Raw genomic sequence first — 18080 nt, 5'->3', positions numbered from 1 at the left:
TGCCAATCGTACGGAATGGCTAGGTATCGCCCCCTGGAGCTTGGTGGGGTAATAGCATATAGAAGGTCTAGAGGAATCCCTAGAGGCGGTGTCGGATACTCCGGATCGAGTGAGGATTTCTGGGGAGAGCAATAGAGACGTGGTCCGGGCTAGAGGGGCCGGGGAGGGGAAAAATAAGGAGATTGGTAGATTGAGTGGCTAGAGAAGTCGGAGGTAAGTGGCTGTAGAAATCGGGCGTACCCGGAATACTGCGGAATCGGGACCATGACTTATGCTTATCTCTTCAAGTACATCATCATCGGGGACACAGGTAACCCACGGGTGGACCGCCTTCAAGGCTGGGGCGGGGATCTGAAGCTCCCAAATCGGGTTGCGGGGGCGGGGCTCACTTAGTGGGCTGGGCGTTTCGAGACCAGCGGGCGAGGGGCGGGGCGGGCGGCCGGGGCGGGGCTCCGGGCTCCCCTTCCTCAGTCCTGGACGCCCAGAGTCTAGCAGCTGGAAAGTTCTCTGGCCGCGTGCTTGCTGGAATTTATGTCCTCCTCTTTCAGGTGTGGGGAAGTCATGTCTCCTCCTGCAGTTCACAGACAAGCGGTTCCAGCCTGTCCACGACCTCACAATAGGTAGGTGTATCTACTTGTTCCAGAACAGATAAAATCAGACAAGCCAAACTGCTCAAATAGGTTAGCAGCCTTAAATGTTCGAAGTAGAAAGTTACCCCCACTACTTTAAACTAATCCGAAATTATGTTAAATGAAGAGTAACTAATTAAACGCTGATAAATTTGGAGTAAATAATTGAAAGGTAAATTTAAAGATGAATGTGATTTAAGGACTAGTTGTAGGATTTTTCCCTTCAAATACAATTTGTATGTTTATAGGAAATCCTGTGAAAACATAACTTCCTTATCAGAAACTCAAACGCAATAAATACCAACCTCATGTATTTTTCAAAGAAAACACTAGTACATGGACCTTTGTATGTTGGAGATGAAAAAGCAAATTGAAGAACCATCCCAGCCTTAGAATGAAAAGACAGCTGAAAGTGATAGCTTTCCTCTTTTAAAAAATTTTTGATAGAGTTCTGAAAACATACTGGTGGTCATGGAAAATATTACCATCTCCCACACGTTTGTGTTGAGGCAACCTGGAGGTGCTCTAATCCATAAAGCCAACCCAAATAAACAATATATGTAAAACTAGCCTTCTGGCCATGCAAATGAAAATTTAAATGAAATCTAAAGATCCCCATTCTTTTTTTTTTCTTAAAGAGAGAGAGAGAATTTTAATATTTATTTTTTAGTTTTCGGTGGACACAACATCTTTCTTTGTATGTGGTGCTGAGGATCGAACCCCGGCCCCACGCAGGCCAGGCGAGCGTGCTACCAGCCCCAAGATCCCTATTCTTAATCTGTTTCTACTTCCAAGTCCTACCAGTATGGAAACCTAAAGCTCCCATTGGTCTTCACGAAGTTATTCAGAGCTAAATGATTGTTGAGTTTAAAAAAGGATTTAGAGGATAGCATCAACCAGAAACTATTTTGTTTAATGAATATTTAAGTGAATACTGACACTGTGGTAGGGATTAACAACACAGTGCTTAACTAGGTAACATTGTACTTTCCTGTCAATTATTTGTAGCCTTCAAGTGAAGGAGGTAGGGCTGGGGGCAGATACTATCAAATTTGTATTGCAAATGGAAGGAGAGGCTTCCACTTCTATCAGGAAGTGCTGAAAATCACTACTGAGCAGCAGTTAGCTAGGCAAAGGGGTTGTAGTGATGAGGGGGAAATGAATTCGGCAAGAGGGAATAACATTTGCAAAGACCAGGATGGCAAAGATCAGGCAGGCCACTTTTGGAAAACAAATAATTTAATATGGCTGGAACTTGGAAGTTTCAAATGGAGAGTAGCCAGGAATACAATTGGAGTCAGGTGTGGTGGCATCCGCCAATTATCCCTGCCTCATGGAGGCTAAGGCAGAAGAATTGCAAGCTCAAGGTCAGTCTCAGCAATTTAGCAGAGCTCTAAGCAACTTGAATGAGCTCCTGTCTCAAAATGAAACGGGATGTGGCTCGGTGATTAAGTGTCCCCCTGGTTCAAACTCTGGTATCATTAAAAAGAATCAAGTTAAGAAACAAAAGTCAGTACCAAGTTTTTAAATACTTGAGGGTAATGGAGAAATGACCCTATTAACAAGTTTTAAAGTAAAGGAATGAAGTGGTCAATGAACTTTATCCCAGAGTCCAGTAGAACCTGTGTTTCTGAGTTCAGTTCTGTGTACCATAACATACAAGGCAGATGGATAGAAAATACATTTGCAAAATGTCTTAGTGTACAACTAGAAGAAACTGCATGAAAGAGACAAAAGTTCTACATATTAATTTTTGCCCGTTGAAATTCCATTCCTGTTGTACAGAAAGAATTAGTGAGTTTTTTTCAATGGTTACTGTGTGATTATTTATTAATTTTGGTGCTGTGGTGAACCCAGAGGAACTTTGTTTTTTATTTTGAGACAGGGTCTCACTATCTTGTTTCAGGCCTCAGCTTCCCAAGTGTGCACCACCACACCTGGCCCATGTGATTCTTGATAAAGCAGTTGGAGTAGTAAAAAGCAATTCTTATACCTTTCTGCTACGTGCAGCACCTTGAAGTTGAGGTATTTCAGGTATATTGTGCTTATCTGCATAGGATCACTAATAGGTGCATATTAGCCCTTAGGGTAAGCTAGATCAGTCATCATTCTTACTTTAAAATTAGAATTTCTCATGTGTGAAGTACTGTATGATATAGATAATAGGATAAATGATCTGACTTGTAATTCATTGTTTTTGTTTTTTGGTATTGAGGATTTAACCCAGGAGTGTTTCATCACTGAGCTACACAGTCCTTTTTAATTTTTTATTTTGAGACAGGGTCTCACTAAGTTGCCCAGGCTGGTTTCAAATTTGTGATCCTCTTGCCTCAGCCTCCTGAGTCACTGTGATTACAGATGTGCACTACCACACCAATATTTAATTTATTGTTTTTAATATAAGTGACCATCTTTTAAATTTTGGCCTGACAGTACCTTAAGAGAAGAATAATGCCAAGTAAACCAGAAACTTACTCAGATTTCCAGTTTCCATGCTGTAGGGGTGCAGTTTTCCAGTGAACTCTGGTAATTATTGGTGATGTGAAATGTATCATTCTTGAGTATCTATTTTTTTACGTGGGCTCTTTTTTTTTAAACAAAAAGTTCTAGAGTTACAGAAAGAAATGTTTCATGCAGAGACTAGAGAATACTCTGAAAGTCGGGAAATTTTTTTAAAAATTTTACAAGTATTTAAAGAAATTACAAAATGTTACCTCATCAAATTTAAGTGTTAAAACATTGCTAAGAATTTATTCACCTTTTTGCTGAGCATAGTGGTGCCCACCTGTAATCCCAGCAGCTGAGGAGGCTAAGGCAGGAGAATTGCAAGTTCAAAGCCAGCCTCAGCAACTTAGTGAGACACTGTCTCAAAATTAAAAGAACAAAAAGAGGCTGGGGGTGTAGCTCAGTGGTTGCATAGCACTGGGTTCAATCCTGGTACCAAAAAGAATTTATTCACCTTTTTAATTTGAGTTTTTAGCTTTATTCCCCTGTCTACTTTTTGGTTACATTCTCATGTCATATCACCTAGAATATAATTTTTTAATTCTAAAAAAAAGAAACAAATTAATAAAATTAACTGGAGCAAATAGCGGCAGTTTGGGGCTTAGTGGCATTGAATACGAAGCTTAAGTCATAAAATATTGAGGAAAAACTCTAACCTGTCACTCAACATGTCCTTTATTCCCCAGAATCACATTTTTTTCCTCTTGGTCTTTTCTGAAGGTGTGGAGTTTGGGGCCCGCATGGTCAACATTGATGGAAAACAAATCAAACTGCAAATCTGGGATACGGTAAGAGAGGACAAAATAATTTTATCCCCAACCAAGATCCAAATATAACAATAAAAGTTGATGCAAGGGAAAAGGGTAAAGAGGGTGGGTCTATTGGTGGTGATGAAATAGGGGAAGAGAGAAATCAACGTGATGGGAACGCTTTACTTTTCACCTTTTATAGTTACAAATACTTCCCACCCCCACGCCCAGCACTAGGCATTTAACCAGGGGTCTTTTACCACTAAGCTACATTGCTAACCCTTTATATTCTTTATTTTGAGACAGGGTCTTTCTTTCTATGTTGTCCAGACCGGCCTCAGCCTCCTGAGTCACTTTGATTATAGGTGTGTACCACCATTCCCAGATCTGATTAGATTTTCCATCTCACTTTGTTGAGTTGCCCTAACTACAGGAACATGAATCACTTTACTTTTTTAATAGTGATTAACTCCTGTCTGACATCCATAACTTCCGACCTTGTTTCATTTAAATGGCCAGTTTTTGTTTTCAATCCTTTTTCCACCATTTAAAGCCTAAGAAATCTTGCTCTGTATCTGCTGTCAGGGTTAACTCTATGTTTTTTAAACAGTTGCTATGTATTTATTCCCTTTCATTGTTGAGGTCTAGTGACTCTTTGTCACTACCCTAATTAAGCAATGCAACCCTGATTTTGTATTTTCCGAAAAGGGAGATTTGGACCCCACAGAGAGTACAGCATAGATTTCTGAGGATGTGGCAAAGAATGAAGCCTGTGGGCATCAAGACTGATATAAGTTAGATTCTACCTCTTTAACTTAAACCTCTACCACTTCCAAAAATGGATGTTTTGATGGCAGGAGAAAAACCCAGTAGGTGTGAGTTAGTGGTATGGTCATGGTCATTCATGTATTGGCTGCTGACTTCTTTCTTCCTTAAATGCTCATATGAGATATTATTGAATCACGAAGTAAGAAAGTTGAGAGCCACTACTGTGTAGACAGGATTCTTAAGAAATACTGGCCATTTAAATGGGCCTAGTTCATTTCTGTTCTCTTTTAAAAATTGTTCCGAGATTAACATTTGCTGAATCATAAAAAGCAGATTTCGTAATACTGTAGCAATTTGCTTTGAAAAAACTAAAAAGATTCATATTTATGATGTAGTGTCTTATCTACAACTTTCTGGGTAAGCCTGATCATTTCCTCCTTGTCATCCCTGATCTCCTGCCCATCGCTTACCCACCTTGACTTCCTACTTTCTTGATCCATCCATCCCTCATCCCTTTACTTTAAAGCTATCCTGTATGAAAACATTTATGTAGCTGGGTATGCCTGTAATCCCAGCAACTCTGGAGGCTCAGACAAGAGAATCGCAAATATGAGGCCAGCTTCAGCAATCTAGTGAGACCCTATCTCAATAAGAAATAAAAAGGATTGTGTATGTAGCTTAGTGGTAAAAGCAACCCTGGATTCAATCCTTATATCAAAAAAAAAAAAAAAAAGTTTAGAGATTATCAAATGGATATTTTGTTTTATTTTTTGGTGCTACAAATTGAACCCAGGACCTTATATCCCAGTGCTCTTTCTACCATTGAGCTTCACCTTCAGCTCCATGATGTATATTTTTCAAAATAGAAATTTTCATTTTGAGGCAGGATCTTACTAAGTTGCCAAGGCTGGCCTCAAATTTGAGATCCTCCTGTGTCAGCCTCTCAAATTGCTGGGATTATGTGTGTGTGCCACCATGTCCTGCTTATGCTGCATATTTTAAACATACCAGGTTATCCAGAGTTTTTTGTTGTCACTGTTCTGGTATTAATAAAAATTTAGAGACGCTTACTAGTTTTTGTTTTGTTTTTACATGTGTGTCTGTGTGTATGCCTATATGTATGTGTCATTCTCAAATACACAGGCTAAGGAAGAGGCATTGTACTATAGCTAATGGAAAGGATTGATTAATCTCAAATTAATTTGTATTTACTTTGGAATGCATTTTGATTCTTAGAAATAGAGTGTATCCAACTTTATAAAATTTGATACTTCAAACTATATGCTTTAGAAGTAGGGGAACTGGGAATGATGGCACATGTCTGTAATCCCAGCAATTTGGGAGGCCAAGGCTGGAGGGTCACAAGTTTGATGCCATCCTCGTCAACTTAGTGAGATCTTGACTTAAGGGTTGGGGATGTGGCTCAGTGGGAGAGTGTCCCAGTGTTCAATCCTCAGTACTGTCCCTGCCCCCTGAAAAAAAAAAAAAAAAACAAGTGTAATAGAATGCTCCCACCTGGAAGAAATAGAAAGCTATGCATTCTCTTTAACAAAACTCCGTCTTAGTTAGTTGCTACTTCAGATTTCTTATTGGGGATGGACAAGGATACCTGAAACGGATGTAGACTAGCCTAAGTGGAATCACTTACTCATTCTAGCTTACTGGCTCACAAACTGGTTCATGAACTGGACAGAGATGAAGAAGTAAGTAAGTAGAGTGATTAGATTTTAAAGGTTTTTTGATGACCTACTGGAAGTATTTTCAGTTGTGAAGTGAAGTGCCACCATGTGATTGAACTATCATGAGGGCTTCCCTCACTTTGCCTTTTAGTTCCTAGTAGGACTTGGGGGAAGTAGAAGAGGACTTTCGATGATAGCAGAAGAGGAGAAAAAGTAAGAGATTAAAGCAAAACAGGACCCAAATAATGTAAGACATGGAATTATTAGGGAATAAATATAAAACTTTATGTGAGCTCTTGGAGGCAAAAGTATTGTTTACATCTTAAAAAGTATTGTATTACCGAAGGAGAACTTTTGAATTTATTTTTTGTTTTTGGATTCAGATGTTCTAGCAGTTATAAAATTCACTAAATATTTGTGTGATTCTTTTATGGAGAGATTCTTGTATGTTTACCAAAGTAGCCTTAGGGTTAATGCACTTGGTTTCTTTTCCCTCATTCAAACCCTGATTTAGATTATATGATATAATGGCTAAGAAAAAAAAGAACTTTTGTGCTAGAAAAAGCACTAAGATCTTAAATTTAAATTATAGCTCCAGCACTGCTTTATGATTTTGGGCCTGTTGTTGAGTTTTCTTCCTTAAATTTTATTTTTCCCATTTTCAAAAGGGGAATTATAATAGTAATATTTGTTTCAGGACTGTTAAAAAGAATTAAGTGAGATAATATATGTAATTGTAGCTTATGGTTCCTGACACATAGTGTATGCCAAAAGATAATTTAAAATATTATTATAGTGTTAGTATTGTCACTGTTGATACAATCAGAAGGCAATTTATTTATTTATTTATTTTTGTCTTCATCATAGTTTTCCTGTCTTTCAGACTTCCCAACCTTGAGTAAGGATATGAAGATAAATAATCTCAAAAATGTGAAAACTAGCTAGGTAGGGTGGTGTTTGCCTGTAATCCCAGCTGCTCAGGAGGCTGAGGCAGGAGGATCAAAAATTGAAGGCCAGTCTCTGCAACTTAGTGAGACTTTGTCACAAAATGAAAAATAGAAAGAGCTGGGAATGTAGTTCAAAGGTAGAATGCCCATGGTAAAATCCCCAATACTGTACCAAAGAAAAACAAACCAACCCCCCAAAATAATAATATAAAACCTTTCCTAATAGGATAGATTCAATGCACAGGATATACATAGTATTGTTTGAAAGACACTTCTTCACTGGGCACAATGGTGCATACCTATAATCTCTGTGACTCTGGAGGCTGAGGCAGGAAGATCTCAAAAAGTTTTTTGAGGCCGGCCCCAGCAACTTAGTGAGACTCAGCAACTTAGCAAGACCCTGTCTGAAAATAAAAAAGACAGGGATGCGGCTCAGGAGTAAAGCTCCCTGGGTTCAATCTCCAGTACCAAAAAAGAAAAAAAAGACACACCCACATTTTTGCTTCCCCTAAGAAAAAAAGAAAGAATTATCATGAAAAGAAAGCAAATATTTGCAGCATGTGGGGGAATTAACTAATTGCTTGGTTATAAATAAAACTTAATATTTTGGCCCAATTAGAAATGTGAACAAGCTGGATTTTTTTAAAGGAAAATTTTATCCTAGCTTTTGGGTATCTTTTCCTGTTCCTTATTTCTATTTTCCATGTTGGGATTTTTAGCAAGGGACATTTAGGTAGGTTGTCCTGCTATTATCCATGGATCACTAAAGGTCATTTAGCATATGCTCAATTTAATTGTTTTACATCTAATTTTCTACATTGATCCATTGGAAAGAAACTTCCACAGGGTGTTGGCATTCTAAGATAATTTTTCTCTTTATGGGTAGAAACAGAAAGATTAATATGAAGTCATCATATCTGGGATTGAAAATACAACATACCCTGAGTTTCCATTCCCATTTCCAATTGTTCCCTTCTGGGGTATATTGAGAAATATATGCAAAGGACTTTGATGTCATGATGATTCTGGAGTGCTACTGGCATTTAGTGACTAGGGTTAGGGATGTTAAACATCAAGCAATTTGTTGGACAATTTCATAGGATGAGTAATCCAGCCACCCAAAATAGCAATTGCATTCTTATTGCAGAATATTGACACTCTACCAGGATTTTCCCTGGGCAGGTGTGTGTTCTTTTCCTAATTCTCTTAATCTAATAGAAATCCATTGTTAGTTAAGTCCTTTGTTTTGGGCTAGTATGTGATTAAGTCAGTTCTCTGGAAATAACCTAGTTTTATTGGGATTTTTTTGTTGTTGCCATGTTGATGGGAAAGGCTGGGCAAGAATCCTTCCGTTCTATCACCCGTTCCTACTACAGGGGAGCAGCTGGAGCACTGCTGGTGTATGACATTACAAGGTGAGCCAGTTTTGGTATGTGGGAGGGAAATTCAATGCTTTTCTATCAACATGTTCTGCTAAAGATGACCTCTTTAATATTTTTCTATATACAATATAACTTTCTCCCTTTTCCTATGTATTTGAAGTTGCTTTGGGCTTGGAATTCATTCATTTGATTTTTCAGTGCTGGGGATCAAACTCAGGGCCTTCACATGCAGAGAACTCACTCTACTACTGAGCTACATCCCTAACCCTGCTTTGGCCTTTTGAAATGGGCTTCTGACCCACTTTCTGAACTTTTTCTGTTGTAGGCGTGAAACCTTCAATCACCTAACCTCATGGTTAGAGGATGCCCGCCAACACTCTAGCTCCAACATGGTTATCATGCTGATTGGGAATAAAAGGTAAAATTTTATCTTTACGAATATTAACCATCAGGAGTCATCTAGGTACTCTGTGGGCATTAAATTTCTTAGTCTGCAGAATTTCTCAGTTTATGGTTCTTTTTATGGTCTCAGTAAAAAATGAATGAATTAATGAGGTAAAATATACAGAACTTAAAATTTATCACTTTTTTTTTTCCTCCAGTACTAGGGATTGAACACGGGGCATTCTACCATTGAGCTACATACACATCAACCCTTTTTATTTTGAGATAGGATCTTGCTAAGTTGCTGAGGCTGGCTTCAAACTTGTGCTCCTCCTGCCTCCACCTCCAGAGTAGCTGGGATTACAGGCATGTTCATTTAACCATTTTAAAGTGTACAGTTCTATGACATTATGTGTATTTATGGTATTCTGCAACCATCACCACCATTCATCTCCAGAACTGTTTTCATCTTCTCAAATTCTGTAACCATTCAGTACTTGGGCTTATCTCCCCACCTGCTTTTCCTCTGTGGCAACCACTATTCTGTTTGCTTTCTTTCTTTCTTTTTTCTTTTTATTGGTGGTGTTGGGGATTGAATTCAGGGCCTTGTGCATGTGAGGCAAGCACTCTACCAACTGAGCTATATCCCCAGCCCCTGCTTTCTTTCTTTATGAATTTTAACTAATGTAGGCTTCTCATGTTAGTGGAATCATGAAATATTTATGCTTTTGTGATTGGCTTATTTTACTTAGCATCTCATCTTCAAGCTTTATCCATATTGTAGCACATATCAGAATTTCTTTGCTTTTTAAGGATGTATAGTATTTAATTGTATGCATATGCCAGATTTTGTTCATCCATTTATCTGTGGACACTTGTATTGCTGCCACCTTTTGTGAATAATGCTGTCAGCATGGGTACAGAGATCTGTACTAGTCCTTCCTTTCAGTTCTTTTGGATATGCACCCAAAAGTAGACTTGCTGGATCATATGATAATTCTGTTTAATTTTTTGAAGAACCACCATGCTGTTTTTCATAGCGACTGTAACATTTTACATTTTACTGGCAATGCACAGGGCTTCTTCTTCTTCTTCTTCTTTTTTTTTTTTTTTTTTTTTTTAAGAGAGAGAATTTTTTAATATTTATTTTTTAGTTTTTGGTGGAGGACACGACATCTTTATTTTATTTTTATGTGGTGCTGAGGATCAAACCCAGTGCCCCGCGTATGCCAGGCGAGCGTGCTACTGCTTGAGCCACATCCCCAGCCCCAATGCACAGGGCTTCTAATTTCTCTACATCTTTGCCAACACTTATTATTTTCAGTTAAAAAAAAAAAAAAAAATTGTCATCTAAAGGCCAAAAGAAATATTTAATAGTTTTATTATTAAATAGTTAAATCTAAAACAAACAAAAAGTAGATAGTTCTAAACAATATAAATATACTTATGAAAAATATAAGTTAAAATAAAATATTTTTTAAAATATTTATTTTATTTCTTAGTTTTACGTGGATACAGTATCTTTATTTTACATTTATGTGGTTCTGAGGATCGCACCCAGTGCCTCATGCATGCTAGGCGAGCACTCTACCGCTGAGCCACAACCCCAGCCCCCAAATAAAAATTTGTATTTCATTCTTAAATATTTACAGTTTCTTACCAATGACCTGTATCTCTGTCAGGCACAGCAGAGCATCTCAAACCTTGCAATCAAGATTGGACACTGCCACTTTCATTTCCTGTTGATTTTTTTTTTTTTTTTTGGCATTACTTGCATTTTATCACAGCAACTGCCCAAAACTCAGTTTCACAAAAATATTGAATGGTATCTGACGTGCTCTGATGTTGACACTGAACTACCTTAATTTTGTAATTTATGTGGTGCTCTAACATTGAATGTTGATGTATTTTCCTCAAAAATAAAAAGGCGAAGATTACAAGATTGGGGCCAACCTCAGCAACTGAGCGAGACCTGTCTCAAAAATAAAGAGAGCTTCAGATGTAGCTCAGTGGTAGAGTGTTCCTAAGTTCAATCCCCAATCTCACCAAAAAGAAAAAAAGTAAGTGTGTGTGTGTGTGTACATATATGTATATGTGTGTATACATACATATATGTATATGTATATAATGAATATATATGCACACACATACATATATATAACAATATGTAAATAAAGTATTTCATGGCGGGGCTGGGGATGTGGCTCAAGTGGTAGCACGCTCGCCTGGCATGTGTGCGGCCCGGGTTCGATCCTCAGCACCACATACAAAGATGTTGTGTCTGCCGAGAACTAAAATAAATAAATAAATATTAAAAAAAAAAAAAAAAGTATTTCATGGTATCCTTTTTGAGTTTGTAATGGTGTGCATTTGATAACTGCAGACACAAGATAATTATATTCATTTATTAGTTCTTCTGATTTCTTGAAGACCTGTAATGTTAAGACACTGAGTTTCTGAGTTGCCAAATGCAAAAAAGTCATGCCCCGCTTTCATGAACCTTATAGTCTAGTGGAGACATCAAAATGATTTGTATCATTTTAAATATGAAATGATTTGTACAAGTGATTATAAATGCAGTGAAGGGAAAAGTAGGACAGTAGTAGGATACCTGTTTTTGATTAAGAGTGATATTTAGCTGGAAATAGAAGGATAGGCAAAACTTTACTGAGCAAAGGTTAAAAATAGGTATCACATAGGGTTAGCCTCTGTATGAAAGTCTTGACTGGGAAGAAGAAACTTGGCAAGTTTGTGGTATTGAAAGAAACCCAGTATTGGATCTAATCAAAGAAAATGGTGCAAGATGAAGTTGGAAAAGTTAGGAAAGAACCAAATCTCACAGCACCTCACAGGCATAAGTAACAAGGTTGGATTTTATTCCAAATACAGTGAAAACATTTGAGATTTGTGGTGGTGGAGATCTTGTTGAAGGTCTCATGCATCATGCATGGCTTTATCGTTGAGCTGTACTTGTTGTCCTGCATTAAAGAGTTAATGGCTGGCTTGGTCATTTTTTTTTTTTCTTTCCCTTTTTGGTGGTACTTTGGATGGTCCCCAGAGACACTTTACCACTGAGCTACATCCCCAGCTTTTTATTTGTTTATTTTGAGAGAAGGTCTTGCTGGGTTGCTCCTACTTCCTCACATTTGTGAGTCTCCTGCCTCAACCTCCCAAGTTGTTGGAATTACAGGCATACACCACTGCACCTGGATGCTTCGTCAGTTTTTAAAAAATATTTATTTCTTTTAGTTGAAAACAATACCTTTGTTTTTATTTATTTATTTTTTTGTGGTGCTGAGGCTTGAACCCAGGGCCTCACATGCACTAGAAGAGCACTCTATTGCTGAGCCACAACCCCAGCCCTTCATCAGATTTTTAAGATCACTCTGGAGGGAAACAAAAGTTGCAATAGGATACCAATTGTAGTCATCCAGGTCAGAGAGAACAGTGACTTAGAATAGGGTAGTGACCTGGAGAGAGAAAAGGAGGATGTTAAGGTACATTCTAGAAGAATTTACTTTGGGATAAATTGGATATTTGGAGTTAGGAAGGAAAAGGGGTCATTTCAGCACCTTGGGTTTTGTTCTGGCCATTTACTGAGATGTAGAAGCCTGGGGTAGTCACAGTTTGGAAGTTTGATTTTGATGTGTTAAGTTGAGGTGCCTCTTACATAATTGTGGAAATGAAGAATACAAGTGGACAAACAATTCTGGAGCTTATAGGAGCATCTGGGTAGAGGTGCAAATTTGGGAGTGTTGGCATTTAAACAGATAATTTCTCCTTGGTATTCACACAGCACATGTATAATAAATATAAACTGTAGGTTTGTTGTTCTTTAATGGACTTAGTACTTGATTTTTTTTTTTTTTTGTGTGTGTGTGGTTGAAAACTGGAAACCTTCCAAATGAAAATTTCCAACTTGAAAAATAATTATCAAACAGTATAACATTTTTTTGTCAGCCTTTTATTCTTTGTAATCTTTTTTTTTATTTTTTTTTAAAGAGAGGGAGGGAGGGAGAGAGAGAGAGAGAATTTTAATATTTATTTTTTAGTTCTCAGCGGACACAACATCTTTGTTTGTATATGGTGCTGAGGATCGAACCCGGGCCGCACGCATGCCAGGCGAGCACGCTACCGCTTGAGCCACATCCCCAGCCCCTCTTTGTAGTCTTTCCACACCACTTCATTTCCTTTCTAAGCCCTTTCTCTTTTTGTTTTTTTATCACCTAATTTTAACCATATCACTTTAATTTCCTGGGGCCAAGCCACTTATATATACACTAGAAATGAGACTAGTGAGAGTTAATGCAACTATGTTCTCCTTATTCCTTGCTCTCTCCTGAGGATTGAGTCTAGTAAAAACGAAGACACTTAGCACTATAGAATGAGAAATCATGACTTTCCTACTTTTTTAGCAATTACGAGTTTCCCTTTTATCATTTCTACTTTGTTCTTCTGGATCTCATTTGAAAAAGAAGCATATGGTATAGTTTTGAGTGATTTATCAGGCTTGCCTTTATAAGCCTTTTCTTTGTATTAGAGTAAGGTATTATGCAGTGACTGTCTTGAATCTGAAGAGTATTTTCTTTTTTCTTCTTATGTTGCTTCCCTCCACCACCCCCCAGTACTGGGGATTGAATCCAGGGGCACTTTACCACTGAGCTCTTCCTGGTCCTTTTTATTTTGTATTTTGAGATAGGGTCTCATTAAGTTGCCAAGACTGGCCTCATATCTGTGATCCTTTCACCTTATCCTGTCAAGTAGCTGGGGTTGGTTACAGGCAAGTGTCACTGCTCCCAGTTGAAGCATGTTTTCTAAGAGGCTACAGAAATTAGTAATCCTTTACAAGAGAATATAATGTAGGATCTACATACTTTACAGATTAGCTGGCAGTTGAAACCATTATGGGATTCTTTTAGATTTAGTTTCCTCTTTCACTTGGATCTTTTTTTAGTTTCCCCCCCAATTAATCTCTTGTAGTGACCTAGAGTCCCGCAGGGATGTGAAGAGAGAGGAAGGAGAGGCCTTTGCTCGGGAGCATGGACTTATATTCATGGAAACTTCAGCCAAAACAGCCTGCAATGTTGAAGAGGTACATTTTGGAAAAAGTGAAAGTTCTCCAGAGATTGCATTACCATCTTTGTCCTTTTATTCAATAGAAGACATTTCTATAGGATAAGGGCAAAGAAAGGGCATCTTGAAGTCATAATGACTAAATGTCTCATTTTAAGGGTACTGTTCCATTTTATTTTATCCTGATTCCTAAGGTTGTACTTTTGCTTTGAGTAACATTAATTGGTAAGTATGGGTTAGAAACCACTCTCACTATAGTTGGGGTGGGCGTTGTTTATTGGTTCCACTATAGTCTTTCCTAGCCTGGTGTTGACTATATCTTCAGTAATTAATTGAAAAGAGATCATGTTTGTCTAAAGAGGGTACCAAGCTCAGAATCCTGGGAACATCTTTGAGTAGTACCAGAGTACATAAAATTCCCTTTTTCCTTTTGAAATTACTCTCATTGGCTCTTAACAGGGATATTTGGGGACTCTTACATATTTTTACTCCTTTCTAGTGATTCCTACTTCACCTTAGAAATCCAAATAAGAATAATATTTGTATTCTCTTTCTCTCATTTCTCTACCTTACCTTAAGACTGATAAATGATTTATGTCTCCTTCAGGCCTTCATTAACACAGCCAAAGAAATATATAGGAAGATCCAGCAGGGTTTATTTGACGTCCACAATGAGGTAAGAAAGGGTGGTGGGTGAGGTGTTGATAGTTAATTTTGTTCTGTTATGAAAAGGAGTGGAAGATCCCTACAATGTAAACATTCCCTGTCTGATACATGAATTGTAACTGCCATTTCAAGCTCTTTTCCTAATGTAGGCACAAGGAAACCTGTAATCAATTTCTGTTTTTCCTCAAGTCTGAGACCTAGAATGCTTAAAGAAATTGTTAGGGTGGTAATCTAAAAGACTTACACCATATGGGAGTTTTTGTCTCAGTCTCTGTTTTTTAACATTTTTAGAGCTTAAAGAGAGATTTAATATTTAAAATTTTGTTTTTAAATTCTTTTTTGTTGGGTTTAATACTTAATTGCTCAAAAAGGCCTGGTATACTGGGGATTTAACCCAAGGTCACTTTCCCAGTGAGGTACAGCCCCAGACCTTTTATTTCTGTTTTGTTGTTTGTTTGTTCTATTTTTTCTCCCTAGACTTTTTAAAAAATTATTATTATTTTAAAGTTTGAGACAGGGTTTAAGTTGGTGAGGGTCTTAACTAAGTTACTAAGGCAGACCTTGAAGTTCTCCTGCTTCAGCCTCCCAATTCTGTCAGATTATAGACATATGCTATGGTGCCCAGCTTGGGAGGGTCATTTCTGTAAAGCAAATTCTGAGACAAAACAAAAAAAGAATCGTATACTACTTCTATACTTGTGCCTCCTCTACTCTTACCTAGCTAATTATATCTTAATTCTACATATAACTGTGTAACAGTGCACCTTAAAAATGGAACAGAAACCACTTTCAGGCAGCTAAGATTTTTATACCCCAGCTAGTCATCTTATCCTTAACCATCAGAGATTATATGTACCCTAACAATTTGGCTATGGCAATTGTTACCTGCCAAGGTCATACCTGGTTTTAGATATAATTAATGATTTCTCCCTTTCTCCCCGCTCCTTTTTTCCCATTCACTTTAGCACCAAGGTGGGAACTTGTGCCTTTTTTTTTCTTTTACAGGCAAATGGCATCAAGATTGGGCCCCAACAGTCAATTTCAACATCACTGGGACCCAGCGCCTCTCAGCAGAACTGTCGTGATCTAGGGTCGGACGCTGGCTGCTGCTGAACATCTGACCTGAACTCTTTTTTTTTTTTTTTTCTCCTGTCTTTCTTTCCTGGAACAGCTTCAGATCAATAGGCTTAAAGAAAGAAGTCTTACTTGGTTTGGCTGAGAGCAGCCTCTTTTCAAGGTGTGATATTTTGCTTTTCCACTTAAAAGAACAGGGAAGAATTTGAGCCCTTACTGACCTGTCCTCCTTCAGGGACGTGAGCCTTCCCTATAGATTGGGGCTTTTTTCAACTTCTTTTTTAATTTCTAAAATGTTAGGATCAAAGTTGATTGTCAGGGTAGTTCAAAAATAAACAATTTGATAAGCATATATAATATGCTCCCCATCAAGAATTAGTAGTAAGGGACAAGTATATTCTGCTTGAACACTTGAGATGACCAGGATCTAGCTGGCCTTAGGATAGTAGATCTGCTGCATAGGAACTTTCATTGAGTTTTTTAACTTCTTTGTTTTTGGGGGACTACTTGCCACAACTTGTCCACTTTGGACAAGTTCTTGCAGAAAGCAGTTCCTTCTACTTGTTCAAGGAAGCTGAGTGCTTCTCTACTATCCCATTGCTGGTTTCTGTATCTTACTTACCAAACTTGAGAGAAGTGGAGTTGGTCCTGGACCTGTGGCCACTTATCCTTACCTAAAGAAAACATTCATTTCGTATTCACTTTGTTTAGGGACCAGATGTAACATTGCAGTGTACTTCACTGAATTGATCTCTATTGTTTCATCATACTCACTTCTTAACTAGATATATTTGGACTCTAATCAAGCTTATTTGCTTATTGTACATGGTATATTTATTCCTACTTCTGTACCTTTGCATATGTCCTACTCTCTACTAACACTGTACTTAAAGTCCAACAGTTTTTCCTTTAGGAAGCCTTCAGCGATCTCCTAGGGACTTCTAAGCAATTATTGACATAGTACCCCTTAGCTTTCCTATATTGGCTATTCATATGTATATTTATTTGTATGTATGTTACTTTGTAAATACATTTTATAGTAGTTTTATGTGTAGAATTTGTCTTCTCATATAGGTTGTAAGCTCTGTAGAGCAGGATCCATATTACCCCTTTATTTTTATAAACCACTTCCCTCACCGTTTCTTCACAGGTGCCTAGTGCTACTCATGATGTGATTATAGAATTTGACTGACACACTTAAAAACTTCTGACTTATTTTAGACTTTAGAGGAAACAAAAGGCCTTAGAGTCATCTCTGTAATTCCTGCTCTCTTCCATCTGTTTACCCTGGGTTATATATTCTTCTTTTCCTCTCCTGCCTTCCTTTGGCTCATAGCCTCTATTCTGTGCAGTATACATTAAGGCTGCTCATTACCAAGCAATCAGATAACTGGTTGCTTCTCCAGCCCTTCTCCTTTTCAGATCATATAATACTATCCTAGCCATATTTGCCTTTGCTTCACTTCACTTCACTCATACCTTCTGGGTCAGTTGCTTATTTTCCTTGATATCTCACTTTTTTCCACAGCACCGAGGTCTCATGAATTTTTATAATTTTTGTTGTTAATGAATTGTTTCATTATTAAATATATGCATGTATTCAAGTTGCTCATATTCCATGTGTCATTTCTGATTATATATCTAGCATAAGTAGATAACTCTTCCTCCTAGAGTATGGTATCAAATATATGGAAGAAGCCGCCTCCTTCAGATTTGTTTTATACCCCCTTTTGCTCCCAGTAGTAGTAGTAATCAGTGTTGTACCAGGAAGTTGGAAAAAATTCTGGGTATTGCTTTTTCTTTCCCCAGTACTAAGGAGTGACTCCAGTGGGTCTCCACTGAGCTGTCTACTGAGCTATAGCCCCCACCCTTTTAAATTTTTGAGATAATCTCACTAAGTCACCCAGGCTGGCCTCAGATTTGCCATTCTCCTGCCTCAGCCTCTCAAGTAGCTGGAATTATAGGTATGTACTACCATGCCCAGCTTGGTTTTTTTTTTTTTTTTTTCTTCTTCTTTCAATTTTTACTTATTCAAAAAGGAACAGAGGGCTGGGATTGTAGCTCAGTAGGAGAGTACTTGCTTTGCATGTGTGAGGTACTGGGTTTGATCCTCAGCACCACATAAAAATAAATATATTCTGTCCATCTACAACTAAAAAAAAAGTACTTAAAAAAAAAAAAAAAAGGAATAGAGAGGGGGCTATGGATGTAGCTCAGTGATAGA

The 18080-nt window shown here is 37.8% G+C and overlaps 1 protein-coding gene across 4 annotated transcripts; it reads left to right on the top strand.

The window, feature by feature from the left end:
* The first annotated feature begins 146 nt into the window (after positions 1 to 146).
* On the top strand, positions 147 to 17460 carry Rab2b (RAB2B, member RAS oncogene family). Of its 4 annotated transcripts, XM_046441075.2 has the most exons (8): positions 147 to 310; positions 549 to 620; positions 3855 to 3922; positions 8610 to 8692; positions 8985 to 9077; positions 14024 to 14135; positions 14724 to 14792; positions 15788 to 17460. In XM_046441075.2, exons 1-8 carry the CDS (start codon positions 265 to 267, stop codon positions 15893 to 15895), a joined length of 651 nt encoding a protein of 216 aa, XP_046297031.1. In that variant the 5' UTR covers positions 147 to 264; the 3' UTR covers positions 15896 to 17460. The 4 variants fall into 4 exon arrangements, with proteins under 4 accessions (XP_046297031.1, XP_058433859.1, XP_046297032.1 ...); XM_058577876.1 differs by lacking the exon at positions 8610 to 8692 and having other exon boundaries at positions 162 to 310; positions 3821 to 3922; XM_046441076.2 differs by lacking the exon at positions 147 to 310 and having other exon boundaries at positions 449 to 620; positions 3821 to 3922.
* The last annotated feature ends 620 nt before the right edge of the window (positions 17461 to 18080 follow it).

The sequence above is a fragment of the Marmota monax genome, unplaced genomic scaffold (assembly GCF_021218885.2).
Source record: "Marmota monax isolate L192 unplaced genomic scaffold, Marmota_monax_Labrador192_F-V1.1 WCK01_AAM20220418_F8-fsc00017, whole genome shotgun sequence".
In the NCBI taxonomy this organism is placed as follows: Eukaryota; Metazoa; Chordata; class Mammalia; order Rodentia; family Sciuridae; genus Marmota; species Marmota monax.
Note: the sequence above shows the minus strand (reverse complement) of the source record. Positions and strands in the feature narration are given on the sequence as shown.